At 36.0% G+C, this 20,521-nt stretch overlaps 1 protein-coding gene across 2 annotated transcripts in view; it reads left to right on the top strand.

Moving 5' to 3' along the window:
* Positions 1-15,876, top strand: part of QSER1 (glutamine and serine rich 1) — a 41,809-nt gene extending 25,933 nt beyond the window's left edge. For both annotated transcript variants that reach the window (XM_054171557.1, XM_054171558.1), the window contains 9 exons: positions 2,609-2,904; positions 3,776-3,892; positions 4,509-4,642; positions 5,961-6,172; positions 7,734-7,871; positions 9,190-9,287; positions 13,019-13,171; positions 13,641-13,736; positions 14,350-15,876. In XM_054171557.1, coding sequence (XP_054027532.1) covers positions 2,609-2,904; positions 3,776-3,892; positions 4,509-4,642; positions 5,961-6,172; positions 7,734-7,871; positions 9,190-9,287; positions 13,019-13,171; positions 13,641-13,736; positions 14,350-14,490 — 1,385 coding nt within the window. In that variant the 3' untranslated portion in view covers positions 14,491-15,876. The remainder of the gene's footprint in view (positions 1-2,608; positions 2,905-3,775; positions 3,893-4,508; positions 4,643-5,960; positions 6,173-7,733; positions 7,872-9,189; positions 9,288-13,018; positions 13,172-13,640; positions 13,737-14,349) is intronic.
* Positions 15,877-20,521: the final 4,645 nt, after the last annotated feature.

Genomic DNA, 20,521 nt, shown 5'->3' on the forward strand with positions numbered 1-20,521 from the left:
TGTCAGCTTTTTCATGCCATACAAGTAGGACTCTTCTTAATGCCAAAAAGTTATTCTAGCCCAGAATTGGCATAAGGTATCTGTTCTCTTCTCTGACTTACAATGCTGAGTGTGATTTTCATCTGGAAACCTCAACAAACCATCATGCCACACGTTTTTAAGAAAATCTTGGAAGAGAAGGTGTAACAGTTGCCATCAGCAGAGGTTAAGTTCTTCCTAAGTAAACATGCGCTTTCTGTGATGATAGTGTTGTGCAGAGTATGCCTATGACAATAATTTTTGCCTTGTAAACTGAACACAGATTTGGTTTGTCTTGTCCAAGATGAGAGTCATTTGACTTTGATTTCAGGCATATTAATCAGGAGTGTTGTAGCTCCGTGTTCATACAGTGCTAGCAACAGTACAAAATCTGGGAAGGGAGGGGCAGGCAGCAACTGATCACAGTAGTAGCTATTTTTCCATACACTTTTCAGTTTCACACTTGTATTACACAGATGCTGCAGGTCAGTGTTCGTGGCTTTTAACTGACGCTGCCTTGTTCTGAAGCATTTTCAAAACACAGCATGTTTTTGCCCAGATAAACCATTTCAGAAAAGTCTGTTTTTCTCTGGTAAGGAATTAAAAACTATCCAGCTAATCACATAACTCCACTAATTCAGGAGAAATATCATTACCTTCCAAAATAATCACAGGGAGAAAATGAAGCATTTCTTACACACTTCTCATGACCCACAACCCATAGGCTGAATCTTAACAAAATAGAAGTAAATTTTTGGGGTTTTTTTAGATGAAAGATCCATAGGTTTTTTTTTTAGTTTTTTTTTTGTCTAGGGGTGATTTTGTGAGTAATATAGAGCACAACTGAATTTAAATTGTAATAATCACTCAATTACTGGGAAATTATTTAGGAATAATTGATACTAAGTGGTATTTCATCTTAATTACTGCTCTGTTTTCTGCAGTGGTTATTTCTATGAAATTATGTTAAGTGCATTTTGGAAAGGCTGTTAGAGAGGATGAAGTGCTTCATGTCTGTCAGTTGAATATGTATTTTAAACAAGAATGCAGTGATTTATTTCCTTCTCCCCCCAAATGAAAATCAAAATGTGGATGGTGCCATGGTGTCAGCCTCTTGCTGAAGCTTGGTCTTTTAATAAGCCATGCTACAACATGTACCACTTCCTAAGGAAAAATGTCAAAGGTTTTTTGTTGAGTAGGCATTTCCATTAGTGTTTTATTTGGAGTAATTTCTTTTATAGTTTTATGGTGTCTTTATTATTCATAAAGATGTAATGTTTACACCACCAATCTCTTGAATTCACCTTCCTGTTGTATACAAGTCTGTACATTATACAAGATGCTTAATAATGACTTCTTCTTGCTGATGTTTTCTGTATTTTCTGCTAATTCCCTCTTCTGTCTGGTCTTTGCACACAAGTATGGAGTTATTAAAACTCAGTGTTAAGTAGCATTGTATGTTTATCTGCTATTCTGAATAACGCAAACGTGCTCAGGGAAGTAGTAATGTCTAATTAAATCTGCCATAGCTTTCCCTGAACAAAGAAGTACAATATATTTGCAATAATGTGGTATGATAAAACCAGAAAAATGTGTTTCACGCCTTAGCAATTTCAATGAATTGATTTAATGAATCTTCACTATCAGGTATTGACACATTAACTTGATGTTTAAATAAGTTGTTTTGAGTAATTTTATCAAAATATGTCTGTTTATCTTTTTCTTTCTAATTTTTCAAGTGAAGAAGTCCACAACTAATAGTGATTGTAACAAAACTGTGAAGTGGATGTCTTAAGTCTGAAGATGGTTTCATAAGTGATACTAGTCATTACTCTGTAGCTAACTTGATTTCTTTAAGATAGCAAGTCAGTGTTAAAACTAGTATTTATAAAATGTATGAAGTAATATCTAAAAAATATTCTAACTTTTTTTCAGATGGGAAAGAATAATATTTTGAAAGGTGGGAGCTTCCTTTAGCTCTTTGGCATAGAGGAATGGAATAATGTTCTTTCCCTTCTTTGTTTTGTATCATCAGTTCCCACTGCTCACCTCTGTTAATATTAAAATTGTTTAGGATATTGACAAGGTTTTCATCTGGAAATTTTAGTTATAGTATCACAGGATATAAATGATAGATGCCCAGAAGTCATACAGCAACTGTTTCTGGGTTTCATGTGAAATTCTCTTTTCCTTTGTCCAATTAAAAAAACCCCTTTATTTAGCAGATTGAAAGCAAGACTGAGTCTTTTAACCTTCACTGTTGTGTATACAAAGTACCATAGTATTTCCTGTAGATCATGTCTGTAACTATCAAATTGTTTTCTAAAGAGCTTATCTTTGTTGTTTCCAGATGCTAACAGATGCAGCAGTTTAACACAAACAAAAGGATACTAGTTACAATATTTTGGTTTTCTTTAAGGTTTAGTTTTGGCCAAGATAATGCTTATATTTTGACTTTTAAACCAGGAGTTTTTCTCAGAATAGTTGTTTTGAATATGAATTGCAGCAGAAAAGAAGAAAAAGTAACCTGTTTCCACTTTGTGTTGATAATCCTTGATAATTTAACTAAAATTTGAATTTTTTTCTTCAGAAGCTGAAAAAGTGACAGTTGTTACTGCTGCTGCCACCGCCACTACTGCTGTAGTAAAGCAGGAATCTCCACAGGCAGTAGCTCCTGCAGGTAATGCGCAGGAGAAAATGAATCCAGCTGACTCCTTAAAAGTAGCTCAACAGAATGCTGTCACTTCAGACCAATTGGCAAAAATGCAGGCAACTGTTGCAATAGAAGGATGCACTGATGAGGAGAACACGGACAGTGGAGGAGAGGGCATGTACAGAGAACGTGATGAATTTGTAGTGAAGATTGAAGATATAGAGACTCTAAAGGTAATCTGAGTACTTGCTTTGGCAAAAGAAAAAAATCAGCTGAGAGTAGTCCTGCATATGAGTTTAGCCTCAATAACTACCAAAAGGGGAAAGGCTGCAGCCTGGTGTTCTGTTTCTGTTCTGACATTCCCTGGCTGCTGCCAAGACGCCTTGAAGATGTCTTTTTAGTGCAGGTTATTAATGTTTTGTATGTGCACGACCGGTTTTATGCTGCACACATGATAAAGCAATAAGATATTTTGAATGTTGAGCTTACTGAATTATTTATACAGTCATGAAAAAGGAATCACACTTGACTGTATTTTCTTCTTTTTTTTTTTTTTTAAAGTTTTTTTCAGTTAGTACTTTGTGTGTAGGATTTATTAGCTCATTAGAGCTAAACTTTTCCCGTTTGTTTTTAACATGATTTATTTCTCTGACTGCATGACAAAAACAAATCAAGTAAAATAATTTTTATTCTGGGCTTCTGCTTCAGAATCTTTGGGGACCTGGAAGTTTTTTATTACTTGTTGTGATTCGTGCATTTTTGTTTTCAAAAATGTTTCATAGAGCAAAAGAATAAGAAATTGGAAATTTCTTACATTGGTATTAAAATTAAGTTCTGTGGCTCAGCTGCATGCCACAGGAGCTACGGCATCACACCAGACGCAAAGCTGGTTGGCACCACATCATCGCTGTGCAAGTAAAATTTGTAGGTTGTGTTATGCTTATTGTAGTTCATGTCAGACTGTCTTGATGCAAACAACACAATGACTAAGGGTTTGCAATTTTGAATTATTACTTTATGTCATCCCTGGGTAGCTTGCTCAAAAAAAAAATCCTATGCACAAATAAGCACTCATTCTTAGCAAATAATGTTATGCTCTTACAGGTTGCTCTGCAAACGGGGAAAGAGCCTCCAGCTATTTGGAAAGTACAGAAGGCTTTATTGCAAAAGTTTGTTCCTGAAGTGCGAGATGGACAGAGAGAGTTTGCTGCTACTAACAGTGTGAGTCTTAAAAATTCCTTATGAAGCCTCATGGGACCTAATTTCCTTAACAGAAGTCTAGGACACAAAATAAAATGGGATTCTGACCTACGCTGTTAGCAACTATCCTTGAGAGGTGGGGGGGGAAATAAGAGGTTTCTTGATATCCTGATTTAGTCCTACCCTAAAATTATCTCTAAATATATTCAGGAGCAGATGCTTTGCTTTCCAGCCTTGATTCTTTGGTATCATTCAGGCTACATAAAGGAACACTTTTTCATAATGAGAATTGTCAGTGGATCAACTGCTTTCCACAAGTGGAAGGATACAGATAGGATGTGATTTTGACAGGCAGCCCTTTGCCAGGCAGATAACCCTTTGGGGATAACACATGGGGAGGATTAAAAAGAGAGAAAACAAAGCCCAAAGTACCTCTTGCCTTAATTTGTTACTTTAAATATTATGTGGATATCCATTGGGTAGATTCTCTTGAATTGGAAATGCTGTAGGATGACTCATCTTTATATGTAAACAAGTTGGTCTTAAACTGGCTTTTCTTTAGTATTTAAATTTTTAGTTGTTAAGCTCAATAATTGTACTTGACAGAAACACTTGTGTATTAATTTTCTTTTTTTAGTATCTTGGGTATTTTGGGGATGCAAAAACAAAATACAAACGAGTGTATGTGAAGTTCACTGAAAATGCAAACAAAAAGGAGTATGTCAGAGTATGTTCAAAAAAACCACGAAGCAAGCCTGTACAGTCAGCAAGGTATTTTATTTCCATTTGTTTTTCATTTTGTCTTATTGTTTTCATATTAAGAACTCACCTGTTTTAATAAACAAGACTTGTAACTCAGAATTATGTTAATTGAACTTTTTAAGTGTGTTTTGCTTTAGGAAATGAGATGCATTATCGCCGTAGCAAGACTTCATTACCTTGTATCTGTAGATCACAATAAACATTCATTTTAGACTTATTAGGGCTCCACATGTTATTTTTTTTTTTCCTGTCATCTTTTGCATAAGGATTTTAATTGTTTTGTGTGGTGTTCTCTCCTGTCCCATGGACTTTGTAAAGTGAGCTACAAAATACTGCTCCAGAACCTGTTCTTCCAGTGCTCTGAAACAATCCGGTCTTTTGACAGAACATGATCATGATTAGCTTGTATCCATATATTCTCTCAATACTGGTTTTGGCTTTCCCTGGTGTTTCACTGTGTGATGTATTTGTGAAGAGCAGTCAGACCTCTTTGTTTCACTAGGCTGGATGAATCAAGGTCTTTCATATTCCTTGTTTAATGCAGGCTTTCCATTCCTCTGATCATTCTAATATCATCTCCAGCCATTTTAGTTTGAAATTGTCATCTTTGAGAGATGAATAGAATTCTCTTCAGTGTTTCAGAAGGCACTAACATTTCTTCTCTACATTTCACTGCTTCCCATTTGAACTTTCCCATTAGGACAGGAAAAATGTTACCTGGCACTTCCCAGAATTGTATTCCCTACCATGTTCTCAAAGTTGTAGTGCTTTATTATACATAACTTTGTATATATAATGATAAGTTTCCTGTTCATTTTTCCAGTCTGAGTTGTGGGTAGAAGAAAGGAATTGTCTGGTTTTATTATTCCAGTCCTCCAGATCCTGCATTTTTACCTGGATGATATTCTCTCCCATCTTTGTATGGATACAGTATCCCAAATTCACTTTGTCAGCAGATCTCATTGATTACTTGTATTTGTTCAAGTCTGACTTTTTGGGTTTTGGGGGGTTTATAATAATCCATTTCAATATTATCTCTGATCTATTAGTTCATAAATTCTACTAACATCAGACAACTTACATTTTCTTTGTCTGTTTATCAAGTTGTAACATTGGAATTCTGTTTAATCATAGATAATTGAGAAAAATTGTTAAGCATATTAAAAATATGGTAGTAGGCTCTGTATGAACTAATTCCTAGTTACAGTGAAATAAGTACATAAAATCTGTGGGAAATATATTCTGGTTAAATAGGACTATAGCTGTTCTATGAATGGTAAAATGTATGGTAATTATTTTCATAAAGATAATCTTCCTAATATTACAGGACTATTCATTCCAAACCTAGTAGTAGCAACAACAAACCTCCTGATCCACCAGCACCAAAACCAACATCAGCTAAAGTCTCTTCTGTGAAACCCAAAGCTAAACAGCCAAAGGTAAAGGCTGAACCACCACCAAAGAAAAGGAAAAAATGGAAAGAAGAATTTTCCTCATCCCAGTCTGATTCTTCACCTGAGGCCCAGAGTGATGAGGATGGTGAGCAAGATACCTTTGTTAGCATCTCAGCCTATTTGAGCTTAACTGAAAATACCACTACAGAAATGCACTGCTTTATCTTGATAATTTTCCTTTACCAGCCTCATGAAAATCTGCCAGTATCATGCAAAAGTGACTTCTTCACATTTTGCTTGTTTGTGTGTGAGCACATGTGCAGCTGAAGTTCTCATACGTAGTTTATCAGTTAGCTAAACTTGGTTATACTATTTGCTTTCTAAGATGGGTAAAACTGTAGGAGGAGTTGATTTGACTTTCTAATGCATCTCTAGAGTCAGAATCTTCATGAATTTTCCATTGCAACTCCATGTCTAAAATAACATTCCTGCAATGCCCATCTGCATGCAAATGTGGGCAGAATTCACGTGTTTCTGTTGTTTTTTCAAACTCCAAGGGCAACAAGTAGTTGGCATTTTGGCTGCTTCATGACTTGTCCAGATGCTAGCTGTTCAAATGCAGCCTGCTGATCAGATTTGCTGTTAAGACATTCACGGTGTCTTGGAATGTTTTTAGTATTTCTTCATTAAAAAAGGAATTTTTGAAGTGTACAGTGTTCATAGTGATCACCTGTAGTAGCACATTTGCAGTGTGTTCTGCAGGTTGTTTTTGCTCTGTATATTTGATGTTAAGCTGTGTAGCTGGCATGCTTAGTGCTGCTGCATTTCCAAAGCATGTTGGCCTTGGTGACTTGAACACTAGATAAGCTAGGGTTGGTGTACTGAACAGTGTCTCTGCTAAGGGCAGCACCTTTACAATATTATTTTCCAAGCAAACTTACCAAATAATTAATAGGTACAACTGTCCATATGTAAAATTCCAACTATCCTGGTGATGATAGTCATCCATAGTAATATGGAGCTTGAGAAATTTTTAAGAGACTTGCTAGCTAAATTATTGCAGAATGCTGATGCCATACAATGAACCTGTAAGAAGCTCCAGCACACCTGCTAGTATTGATGACTACTCCATGTGCATGATTAAAATTGCTGTCTGTGAGGAAAAATAAAAGTGATTCCTCAGAGTAAATATAAATATGCTCATGTTGCTTTGCTGGTAAAATTTGTTTTATGTGGTTTTTTGTGAATTGGACAGTTAGGTGGGATGGAGTTGGGTATGCAGCTCCTAACTGCCATTTAGGGCTTTTAAATGTTTTTGTGTTGGATGACTTCAAGTTTTATGGTTTTAGGAGGTACTTGCACTGACATGAAACCTGCAATTAGGGCACTCTCTGAGGCAACACATTGTCACTTTTCTCTAGACTTTAACCTACAATTATAGAAAAATATTTAAATTCCCTAAAATGTTATAATCCAAATGCTGATAGTTACACATAACTTTACATGTTTCTACCAAAAAAAGAGTACCATTTGTATCACACATGGTGTTTGTACCCATTTTTGACATGCAAGTAGTTTTTTATTTCTGATTCTATGGATACCAGTAGGGGTCACTTGCATTATAAGAAACAAACCTTGTGTTGAAAACCACAACTATTTGCAGGACATTGAAGGAAAAAAATAATGATGTTCCACTTAATTTTCAGAGCTCATACCTCCAGCTCCGCTTGTTACTCGCTTTTTGAACACAAGAGCTATGAAAGAGACATTTAAGAGCTACATGGAGTTGCTTGTTAGCATTGCCTTGGATCCAGACACAATGCAAGCCTTAGAAAAGAGCAATGGTACAGTATGTTTAGCATTTGTATGTTTTTATTAGATTTTAAGGTTATTATAGTAAACCAAATGTATTTTCTTTAAACTAACTAAATAAATAAAAGACCCACCAAACTTCTAACTGCATACCTATGTGTTTGTGTAGAAGAATACTACACAAATTATTTGTGTATGCATATATGTATTGTTCTTTGAATAATCAAAGTAATTTGGAAATGCTGTTTTGTCTGCTTTTTTTTTCACAGCAGGCTTGTGCTGTGCATGTCAGAAGTGAGTTTGTTGTTCCTGCTGCCACTCTGTAAAAATCTTAGCAAACATTTGTTTCAAATGGCAGTGTTTCAAGTCTATTTACTTTCTTATGAAGAAATAATGTTATCAATATCAATTGTTCTGATTCTTGATGCTGTTAACAATTCTGCTTGTCAAACTCTGAAACCTTAAAATTCATATTGAGGACAACTGGATTTACTTTTCTTTTGAGGAGAAAAGATTTGGACTGACTTACTGTAATGGACTCCAGGATACAAATCCAAAATCATTCTGTTTCTCAAAATATGACCAAACAGTTGTGTATGAAGGCAAGGATCCAGAAAGAGCAATCATTTCACCTATTATTTAGTTATAGGCTGTTGTTTTAGTTGTATTCTGTTTGCTTGTATTAGAAAAACCTATTTTCTAGACTTGCCTTTCCTGGTTTGCTCTGCTTGTGCATCACTGCACACTTATCTCGAGGTTTCTTACCCTTGCATTATGTCAGTAATCCAACTAAAGGCAAAGAAATTTTCTTTATAAATAAAAAAACTCTATGAATTTTCATTCATGGCCACCTACATATGTTCAAATATATGTTGTGTGGTTTGCAGTGGTTTATCAGATGACTTTTATTGGTAAGTACTTTCCTCAGTTTCATTTCTTCTAAATGCCAGCAGGGTCATCTCTTGCAATATGGAATAGTGAATGTCAAACCCACATACACTTGTCTTCATAAAGCTATGATTTGTATTGCACAGAAGAGGATTATCTTGGAAATTATTTTAAATAGTCTCTAAGATTTATGGTCTACTTTACTTTATCCTATTTTTTTCCCCTTTCAACAGAGAAAAATCAGCAGGACTGGAATAGGAATTAAACTGCATAATATCTAGAACAGTTTAGCAGGCTGATCCCTCCCCCATGCCCCTAAGAAAAAAAAAGGTTTTTTTTCTTGCACATTTGAAATCTGTTTATGTGAAAGTTGCAATATTTTTTACTTCCATGTTTTACATTAACGGGTTGAAGTGTATAATCATATATAATCAACTGCTAAGATTTGTTTATGTCTTTCAGATGAGCTGCTTTTGCCTCACATGAGAAAAATTGATGGTATGCTGAATGACAATAGGAAAAGGCTGCTTTCCAAACTACGCCTGGATCATACTTTCAAGGTATTCTCTTCCAGATTTTAGCAATCACAAAGTAGTGTTACAAGTAAGTGGCTGACTGCTTACAGCACAGGCACAATTTAAAATCCAGGAGGTGAATGTGCACCAAAAGTGAATATGGATTTGAAAGAAATGCCATAAATTCAGTGTTTGTATGGCATCTGGAGAACATGTTGTGATGGTGAGGTTTATACTGCCAAGGGAAATTTCTAGTATTGCCCCCCATACTTTCTGGTTCATTCTCAAGCATTTTTTGTTTAAAGCCTCTCAAGTTTGCCAAAAGTGAATTTGTTTCCTATTTGGTTAGGTGATCGTGTTGACTAAAATTCATAATAAACTTTTTTACATGAATGCTCTGGAGCAGATGTCTGAACTTCTTTGAAGTAGAAAATATAATCAGAGTAGTGTAAAACCGGGACAGAGGAACTTGAGAACAACTCATTTGTGCACTCTTACACATACCTTCAGCATGGAAGGTTGGGAAAAGTGTGGACATCAAGCAACTTTGACATGGTAATAAAACCCAGGTCTGGTTATGGACAGGGAAGAGAGCAGTCATACCATCACAGGAGAAGGTAAAGAGGAGGATAATCACTGTGGTTCCTACCCTTCCAAGCCACTCTGCAAGCAATAATGCAGATTTCAAAAGTGCAATAAAGTGAAGTAAGGTTATTTTCATTCATGTCTGAGAATTACTTGTGGATGTCTATAATCAGACTGATTATTTCTTCATCTTTGAGTGCAACAACACTAAAGCAGACCTGTCTATAAACACCATCAGACCTAACTTGCTTTTTGCCTGTTTCTCCTGTACTCTTATGTCCACAGCGCAGAGACACTTGGAGAATTTGTTGTCTCTCCGCACTTCTGAATGCTTTGTTTTTGAGAGCTAGGTGAGGTGGGAGATAATAGCAGAATTGACAGTTCTGGTTTTTCATCATGAATTATTTAAAAGATTTTTTTTCCCCACAGCCCATTCCTGGTAAGTCATGTGGGACACTGAGTAACCTTGTTTCAGGGAGAACACCATGAAGAATTGCATGGTTCTTGAACTCTCCTGTTGCTACTTCTGCTGTTTTCCCAACAGTTGTATGACCTGTACCTGCTCCTTCCTTACAAGCAGGGAGGCATGAGGATCTTTCTGTATTTTCAAACCATGCAGAGAGTCTCAGAAAGGTGGCATGAATTAACTCTCCATTTTTGTTTTCTTTCATGGGAAGTTTTGTGTTGATAGCTGCTTCTTTTAGACCTGTGTGGAGAAGATAGGCCGCATTAAGGCAAGATATGAATTCACAGAATGTTGGTTCCATTCACAGTATAAACCAAGTGGGAAGTGCTTTAGTTTGCTTTTTCCAAGCTGGGGTTGCTTAGCCTGGAGAAGAGGAGACTCAGGGGTGACCTTATTACTCTCTACAACTACCTGAAGGGAGGTTGTAGACAGTTGGATGTTGGTCTCTTCTCGCAGGCAAGCAGTACCAGAACAAGAGGACACAGTCTCAGGCTGCGCCAGGGGAGGTTCAGGCTGGATGTTAGAAAAAAGTTCTATACAGAAAGAGTGATTGCACATTGGAATGGGCTGCCTGGGGAGGTGGTGGAGTCGCCATCACTGGAGGTTTTCAGGAGAAGACTTGACAGGGTGCTTGGTGCCATGGGTTAGTTGCTTGGGCGGTGTTGGATTGGTTGATGGGTTGGACGCGATGATCTTGAAGGTCTCTTCCAACCTGGTTTATTCTATGTATTCTATGTATTCCCACATTTTGCCGATAAAAGCTAATAATTCTATAATACTAAGATGCAATTAAGCTGCTTATTCAGTTGGACTTTGTAATGTAGTAGCTTTGCTGTGTGTTCATGTAGAAGCAGATTGTGAATCATATCTCTAAAGTTAGCTTAAGCCTGTGTTCCATCGTACGATCTGCAAGAAGTTAATCGAGTTACAGGTGTAAGGAAGAGATCTGCTTGTGATTTAAACTGTGAGATAAAAAGCCTTCATGTTTGCCCTCTGGAATGATGGTACCAACTTGTTCTGTCCTTGGGTCAATATTTTGAAACTGAGCACTTGTCTGTCATTACAAGTGTTTGTGTTAGTTAGGAAAATGTTTGATTATTCTCTTAAGATTCAGATTAATGGAGAAAAGTTTATTTTTTGAGCAAATGACTAGTTCAGCTATTGGAGCTGAATGAGTAATAGGTGAAAAATACCACTCAGAAGTATCATTCTGTTGGAATGCTTTTACTATTCTATTTTGATAAACATAGATAAATTAACTTTTTTTTTCGCCCACTGGGCAGAGTGGGATACATTAGCACTGTATTCCAAACCAAATCAGACACTGAAGTAGTGGTTAGGAAGTAGTTTTGCCTGTAACATTCTATGTATTTCTAACAGCATTGAGCCCTTTGGGTTATAGGGTTTTTATAAACAAAATTAGAAAATATTACTGTTGCTTTAGTTGGAGCTTGGTAAATGAAACAGCTTAGCTGAACTGTTTAAACTTAATTTGGAAATAGTCATCACAATTTTTATGTCTTGCACTCTCAAAGATGTACAAAATCACTAGTATTTTCGTCTCCATTCCAATTCAAATTTGTCTGGTTTTAGGTCAGTAATCCAGCCATGTAAACTGTTCTGGTTAATAGGAGTTCTGCAGAGAAAGGCAGATGTGGCCAAAGCCTCTTCATACTCAAAGTCAACCTTCAGGAAGGCTGTTACAGTGGATAGAAAAACTAAATCATTTAAATCTGATTTTGTTGTTCCAGTTTGAAAGCATTGCAATGAATTTTGTATATGGACAGGTTAGTTAGTTGAGGTTACTTCTATCACTCTCCTACAATCTCTGTGCAGTAAATTTTATAGCTTTTTACTGAGAAGTATAAAGCAAAAAATGGCTGATTGATATAATAAAGTGCTGAGAAACTACGGGCAGGGGAAGATGTTGAATTCTAGTGCTGCTTGTATAATACTAACATTTATTCAACATCCTTTTTTAGCCCAGTAGTCCCATTTAGATCCTTAAGCTGCAGTGTCAACACCTTTTTTTTTTCCTGTATGCCTTATTTTTTAACCCTCATACTGGAGTATAATACAAAGATACAAATGTTCACTTAGCTTGAAATATTTATGTAGTATAGCAAATAGTGTAGAACTGAAACTGGTGGAAATGCAGTTCACTGCCATGAGTTAATATCTTTAAAACTTGTGCTTTTTTTGAACCAGCCATCTACTTTACTGTGAATAAGCTTTTCTGCCATGAGTATATGAGATGCAGTTAATTGGTGTTTTGCAAAAGGTGGGACAAAACCGACTAAGTTGGCAAACTTCCCATGCCTGACTAGGCATTAAGCACTTGGGCATCTCCAAGTAAGTTGGCCTTAGAGATTCTTGGGTGGAAATGGAATGAAAAGCATTTTAAAAGATAAAATTGCCTAGTGGAGCAGGTTTTTGTTCTTTCTAATGAAAGAATCTCAGATGGTCATCTGATATACTATGAAAAGATCTTCTTGTGTTGAAAAATTACAGAGGTCATGAGCAGGTGATTGTGCTTTTCAAACTGTGTATGGTTCCTTGATCTGATAAGGACCTTTTATCATGTCTTTGTGGAAGAATAAATTTTCTTATAATAAGCTGCACTCTTAACATGTAAATGAAAAATGGCCAATTGATCAGCAGTCTGAGTGGCTGCCCATGCTCAAGTTTTTTCATACTCCTTTTCCTTTATCTGCTCTGTTTAAAGAATGCTTTGGAAAACTTTCCTGAACTGACAGTGATCACTCGGGATTCCAAGACAAAAAGTGGAGTAGCATCTGTGTCTAAAATCAAAATGAATGGTAAAGCTTACAACAAGAAAACACTGAGAGCTTCTAAATCAACCACTAAGTTGGCACAGGTGAGTGTTCAGAAGGTTTATTGCTGCCACCATCTGACTTCTAATATGATAACCACATTTAGATAAAATACTGCAGTGTAAGATAAATACAGATCAGCTCTTTCTAAGCACAGATCATACATTTTTTTTGTGATGATACCCATCAGTCTAGTAGAAGAATAGTTAAGCTTTGGTAATTCTTGCAGTAGTTCTTGAGAAGGTGATGTCTTGTCCATTTTATACTTGCATCACATTCAGGAGGACCGAATGCATTCTTAAACCTTGTTCTGATAAAATTACTTGGTAGGGAAAGTAGGAATATGAGGCAATTGTAATGGAGTATAACTTAGAGTGTACCAAAATGTGTCAGAGCAATTACTCAAAGTACTCCATTTCTGAGGTGCTGAAAACAATACAGAAGAAAATGTCTACCATATCTCTGTCTTTGAAAGGAACATGAATTTACTGAAAATAGTTGTTCTTTTTGCAGGAGTTTACAGTAGATCCAGAAAAAATACAGTTGTATTCTTTGTATCACTCACTCCATCATTACAAATATCACATATATCTAACATGTAAAGAAGAGGTAAGTATTGTTCTCTTTGAGATATTTTTACTTTTATTAAGGGGATTTATTGAGGGAATTGAGTCCGAGTAGAGGGACTGTTCTCTTCTTCTTGTAAATGAGTATGGATTGTGGCCTCCTGTTTTAATTAATTCTTTCTGCCAAAGGGTATGCTGAGCACATATATTACCCCTAATGGGCACTGGTGCCCAGAGCATTGAGATGTGAGGCTTACAAGGTTTGTGTGAAATCAGTCTCCCTCAGGATAGGTAAGCAGTCTTCACTGCTATCCATAATAAATGAAACCAATGTTATCGATGTGTGTAACTCCGCAGATCTAGATGTACTTTTTGTCTCAGAATGCCCACTCCTTTATTCTTTGTCTGCAAATCCTTAGTGGAAATATTGCAGGTAGCAGAAATATGAAAGTTAAGCTCTGGCATTGTTAAGAAGTGCATTTGAGGGGCTTCCCCCCTTATTTTTAAAGCTTAAATGCTTCCTTCCAAAGAAGGTTCTTAGTTAACTGTAGACTATTACAAAAATGAAAATTTTGACATGCTGGCAGCCTAACATGTATGTGTATGCATCTCTTTCTCCTTCCCTTCTCTCTCTCTCTTTTTTTTTTTTTTAATAGATTTCTTCTGTTCAGAAGAAGAGTGCAGATCTAGGACAGGAAGAGATTGTGCAGCTCTGCATGAAAAATATAAAATGGGTGGAGGATCTTTTTGAAAAGTTTGGTGAACTTTTGAATCATGTCCAGCAGAAATGCTCATAACAGAAATGTACCCCCAAATCTCATATTTTTCTACAGCACTAACCTGATGGAACAGAAAGCTCACAGAGAGGCTCTGATTTCTTTTACAATGCCAGACTACATTCTCGTTCATAGCCATTTTTATGTCTCTTTATGGAACTCCGTGCCTTGGCCCGTGCTAAAGAAAAGTGATGCTGCCAAGGAAATCAGCCCTTTGGAGATGGAACTAAACAAAAGCCTAACCACATTTTTAACCTGAAGAATTATTTTCTATTTTGTAAACTATTGGATAACTTAGTTTTATTTTCAGAAATGTTTTTTGACAAGTGATAAAGCATGCACTACATATCCTTTTTTTCCTTTATTGCTCAAAAGATAACAACACTTAAAGTACTACAGATTTTTTCCATCCCTGACAAAGCAAGAGAAAAGTCAGCGTTGGAGTGAACTAATTTTTACATGTCTGGCCACCAAATTTAGAGTTTTGTACATTTTGTGAACAGAGCTGGAGTGCCATCAGTTTCTGCATAAGTATATGGTCATCATAAAATCCAGAAATATCATAATGCTTTATGGACTCCTTTTTACTATTGTCATGTTCAGGAGACTGAACATGGAGTTGGTGCAATCCTATGACTGCTTTTTGTGTCAAAATTATATTGTAATGAAAGACAATGACCTTAACTATTTTCCCTGTTTTGAAAAAAAAAAATATTTTCCTTTATACTGTGTTGGTTTTGGTTTTATTTTGTTTTCTTTTGGAAAAAAAAAAAATTCAATTGTACATTTTATCTCACTAATAGTTGTATTTTTCACAGAGAAAATATTGTGGTTAAAATTGTTTCATGTATCTTTGTAATACACTTTCCATTGTTTTCAGTAAATCCTATTCATTTATATGTTGATTTCATATTGTAAACTATATATCTCCAGGTAACCCTTTTGTTTATACAGGTTTGCTTCAGTGTTAACCAGAATAATGCATACTAGACTAGTTTTGCTTTAAGTGTAGTTGTGTTAGACACTGCAATTATTTTCTGATACGTGAAAAATAAATTTCTTACCCTGAACTAGCACTTGATTAACTGAGAGTTTAAATGAAGAGCTACTACACTTTATCTTTGTCAATTGATGATTGAATAGACTATATGCAGTGTTAAACACAGCTTACATAATCGTTTGTAGAACTGGCAGTTGCAGAGCTGTTCTCTTTTTGGTGCCTTTCAAGTCTTCAGACATCTTTGTAGCTTTCCCTCCCCCTCCAGTTTGTTAACAGCAGTGCCACTAGTCGCACTCAGACGATGAATGTAATGGGCTCTAACCAGGAGAACATTTTCTTTAAAATTGCCAACAGAATGCCTTACTAAGTCATTCAGAATGGATATGTGCTCTACTGGTGTTCTAAAAAAAAAACAACCAAACTTATGTTGGTCTTTTTTTTGTTTTGTTTTCCCCCAGATAATTTAGAAGAACAAAAATTCATTACTTTATCCTTTCACTGCCACTTAGTGCCTTAATTTCAGCCAGGAAAGCGGGGTTCACTACTCATTGGCCAAATGAAATAATGTTCATTGCCATGTGACCTTTTTTGCCATTATCTGTTTTGATCCTACTTAGTTGTCAGATATTCATTAGACCTTAGAACTATGAAGAGTTTAATGAATAGATGTGAAAACAAAATTAATTGATTATGAGTGATCAGATAGAGATTTGAATATTAAAGTATGTACAGAATTTTAGCTGATTAGTTTTAGGACCTTGTAGGATGTTTACTGTATTTCCAAAGCTTTTCATCTTTTAAAAGCAATAATTCTCCTTTACAATTTATATGCAGACTACAGTGAACAGAAATGGGTATGTGCCCTTACCTTTTAAAAAGCCTTTTTGCAGCTGTTTTGTTTAAAAAAAGGGAGGTGGTTATCATGTTAATAGATGCATTGTGCTACTGCTATGTCTACTATAATCAAGGAGAAGTGAGCTGGGTTTGAGTTTAGGCAGAATGTGCAGATTGTTGGAGCAGTCACAAAACTAATTCATTTTCACAGTGGAAAAAAAAGAGTAGCCACAGGGTTGAAGAGCTGCTGTTGTTTCAGTTGTACTGTGTTGCATCTGGTAGGAGCTAGAGTTTATATGGTGAAACCGAACAGTGAAGTTGCCAACATGGGTAGCAATCAGCTAAAATATATTAAATGTAAATATGCACACTGGAGATACAGTAGGAATGTGCCTGGTTTACTCTTTCATTGATAGTAGGAGTTTCCAAATTTACTTAGCGTATTCCCTTATTGGTGGGGGTTGTTGGCAGCATGTGTAGATTCATGAGAGACATTTATTTGCCCAGGCAGAGTTCTGTTATGCACAGCAGTTTGGGAATTCCTAATCTGGAGTTTTAAAAGCTATTATAGGATGCAGACTAAAGGAACAATCAAGTTGGCTCCTTGACTATAAAGCAACTGAGAGAGGGCTCTGTGCTTTCTAAATTATTTCTATATTGCTACTGTATACTCATTCTAGATTTTTGAATCTAGAAGTAGTTTAGGAAGCTACTTGTCTTAATCCAAGTCCTTAGAAGCTGAAAATAGAAATGTGAGGCTTTTGGAGTAGCTTGCCCATATATAAAAAGAAGGTAATTTTAGCAAGAACCATTGACAAAACCCATACAAAACAAACAAACAAACAAACCAGCCAGGATGCTCTGCACTGCCGTAGAAGGTGACCTGGCTTAATTACGGCTGGTTTATTCCAAAAGCCAGTTAAACAAGCACTGTGCCTGTAGAAGACAGGAAAAACCTGTCTTGAATAAAAGTAATTACCCCAGGCTATGAAAGATTAATGTAATAGAGCTTCCATCTTTGTCTTGGGCTGCAGAAATGGTGGGTGGATTATTAATTTACCAAATTAGAATAAGTAAAAATATGGAACTCTCGAGTGTGCTGAAGGATCACGAACTAATATAAAGCTTTGTTAGTGGGATTGAAGGGGCTTTTTATACTGAAGCAAACTTAGAAGAAAAGTCAATGTACAAGTTACTTTTTTGCACAATTTGCTTTGTTTTGTTGCATTTTAGATAATTAATTCTTCACCCTCACCTCAGTATTGTTTGTTTTTTTTTAAAGTAGCAGTGAGGTCTTTATTCCTTAACATCTGACAGTGGAAATCGAGCACTCATTTGACTGCCAGAGAAGATGCACTAGGAAGGAACAAAACCCTCCTTAGACTATGAATTAGCAAACCAGAAATTAAGCTAATTGCATGTTTTATTATTTGGGGTTTAATTCCACTGGCTTTTTTAGTTTGGGGTTTGGGGTTTTTCTTCCCCTTTAATATGGCATCCCCATTTACATTGGGTTTGTTTTGATTGAAATACAGTATTTCTCTTAAAGGCAGTTTTTCTTTGAGATGCTACTTCCAAAGTTTTGCTAGCAAAAAAAATCAGAGACAAAATTGGATTGAGAAACTGTTTCTGAAAGTGGCTAAGGACTTTTAGGGTCTTTGAAGTTCTATGGCATGTATTGTGTTCATATATTGTTGGAATGAAATACTACTTTTTGAAAAGTCAGATCTTACAGGCTGTCTTCCAAGTAAATGATTTCCCTAGGGAAATATATTTTAAATATTATTTAAATATTTACTACTATTTAAAACAATTTTAAAACAGAAAAGCTAATACTATGGTCGCAAAACGTCAGTGAGTCATCAACCAGACCTTATTTCATTACCAACACTTGACATTCAGTCTCTCTTTACCCTGTTACATACCTGTGCATTACACAATGCACATTCTGCCATATCTTATTGGTTAAGCTAATGTTAACATGTCATTGGTAACAAATGCATGGGGTTGTGGGTTGGTTTTTTATTTTGCATATCTCCTCTACATGAAGCTAGGGCTAATTAAGAGACACTTTATGCGTTCTAAGTCCAGATTTTCAGGTGGTCCATAATACAATGTATGGAAATGTGAAAAAGGACAGTTTTGTACCATTCATGATGTTGTTAACTAAACCCATTAAAGTGAAAACACTTTTTAAACAAAAATCTTACAATGCTTAGTCATTTATTATTAAAATATTAAGTCTTGAAAAGGTAGATTGTTGGGGAAAAAACCTGCAATTTAGTCTGATTTTTTTCTGATCTCAATATGAAGAAATAGAGTTCAAGGTTTTATTTGTTTGCTTTTTCATTATATTTCATGAACTGAGCATGTCTGCCTAATCTGTATCTTTCACATTTATGGGTTCTAAATGTTCTGAATGAATTCTCCCAGGTCTTAAACTGATAAGCGAGGAGCCAGACAGTTGGGGTAAGAGAGAGACTACTGCTGTGATTCAGGTAGTTTTTAGCTTATAATATTTCCTTTTATTCTCTGTCTTGCCAAATGAGAATATTATCGCTCTGTGCATATGGGAAAAGATGGTGCTTTAGAGAGTTTTAGTCTTCCCCCACTTCTGATGAATTTCTCTAGATATGAATATTTTTCCCACACAGAGAGGGCTGAAGTGCCATGATGTGGGTATTGGCCATAAGATGCCTGGTGAGCCTTCTCTGAGCCACTGGATTGCAGGAAAATGAATGACTGGATTTTTTTGTTTAAATGGTCCTGTATATAAGAGTTGTTTTCCAAACTGAGTACAAAATGAGACATTTGCCCGTGGGGTTGATTTTTGTTTTCTCTAAAACCGAAACAAAACACTCTGGGATTTGGGCGGACCCATAGAATGTCTCATTACAGTGTGAAAGCTGAAGTTTTTGGTACTGCATTCGAGATATGGGTTGCAATTTATGAATGGTTTTGTTTTGTTTTAAATGGAAAACAAAAAGGCAAGAAGCTGAATGTATGCAGCTTTTAAAAAGAGAACAGCAGCTCCTACTGGCAGCAATCTGTTGGTAAGTATTTTAGACAATCAAAATAGCTTGTTCTGCGTTAGGTATTTGCCTCTCCTATAGAAAAACATAAACTAAAGAACAGAAAACTGTCTTTTTTTCTTTGTTTTTTTTGTTTTTACTAGATCTCTCATAAGAACAGAGCAATAAATACAAAGAACAAGTTACTTATAAAGAAAAATAAGAGATGAGTCTGGGAAAACAGCAAACAAACTTCTTTAGGACTGTACTATATCCATTTACCTGAGCTTGCCTTAGGTTTCTGCTTGTAAAAGTGCCACTGGGCTATTTCTTTTCTGTGTGTGTGCTTAGTTTTGGTTGTTTTGTTGGATTATTTTTTTTAGCTACCTGATGCACAAAAGGGTATAAGGAAGTAGCAATAACAGCAGTGCCCATGAACAGGACTGAAGGAGCAGTTAAGGCCCTTTGTTTTAGGAAAACCGGACTCAGAATAAGGTGAGAGGGCTCATATGTGTGTAATGGTTCATACAGAAGAAATCTAAGGGAGAAGAGGGATGGGAATTTGGAAGAAACATGGGAGAGTATTGGAAAGGAAGAACAATTTGAGAAGAATGGGGCTAGGGGAGCTTTTGGAGCAGAGGTTAAAAACTTCAGAGTATTTATCTTCTTTTAGACATACTGGGATGTTTATCCATAGGAGAAGTTTGTGTATCTGAAGCTGTGCCTATGATGGAAGCTTACAGATGGTGGTGGCCGCTCTTGGCTCCAGTTACTATGCTTAGCTTTAACAAAATTAATATGCTGTGTGGTGATGTTTTGTTGTGTTTTTTTCACAGGTGTCCTTGGTTCAAATTATAATTAAGTCTCTCTTTATTCTACATGTGTTACTTGAAATCTTAAACTCATTTGGAGTACATGCTGTAGCCTTCTAAGACTTTCAAGGCTGGTGAAAGCAAGACATTTAACTTAAAATTACATTGTTTGGCATCATCCTCTCCTTTCTAACTGTAGTGGCCACTAGTGTGATTTGTCTGCATCATTTATGTATCCCACATTTTTGCTGCAGCAACAGAAGTGCAGTGGTATGATAATTGAATAAAAGCTGAAACATCAATGTTTTATGACGTGGTTAGGTCAAATTGGTAACTTGGTCAAAGCGCCAGGAGCACAAGGATTTAGATCTGTTCTCTAAATAAAGCAGATTTAG

This window comes from Dryobates pubescens, chromosome 22 (assembly GCF_014839835.1).
Source record: "Dryobates pubescens isolate bDryPub1 chromosome 22, bDryPub1.pri, whole genome shotgun sequence".
Lineage (NCBI taxonomy): Eukaryota > Metazoa > Chordata > Aves > Piciformes > Picidae > Dryobates > Dryobates pubescens.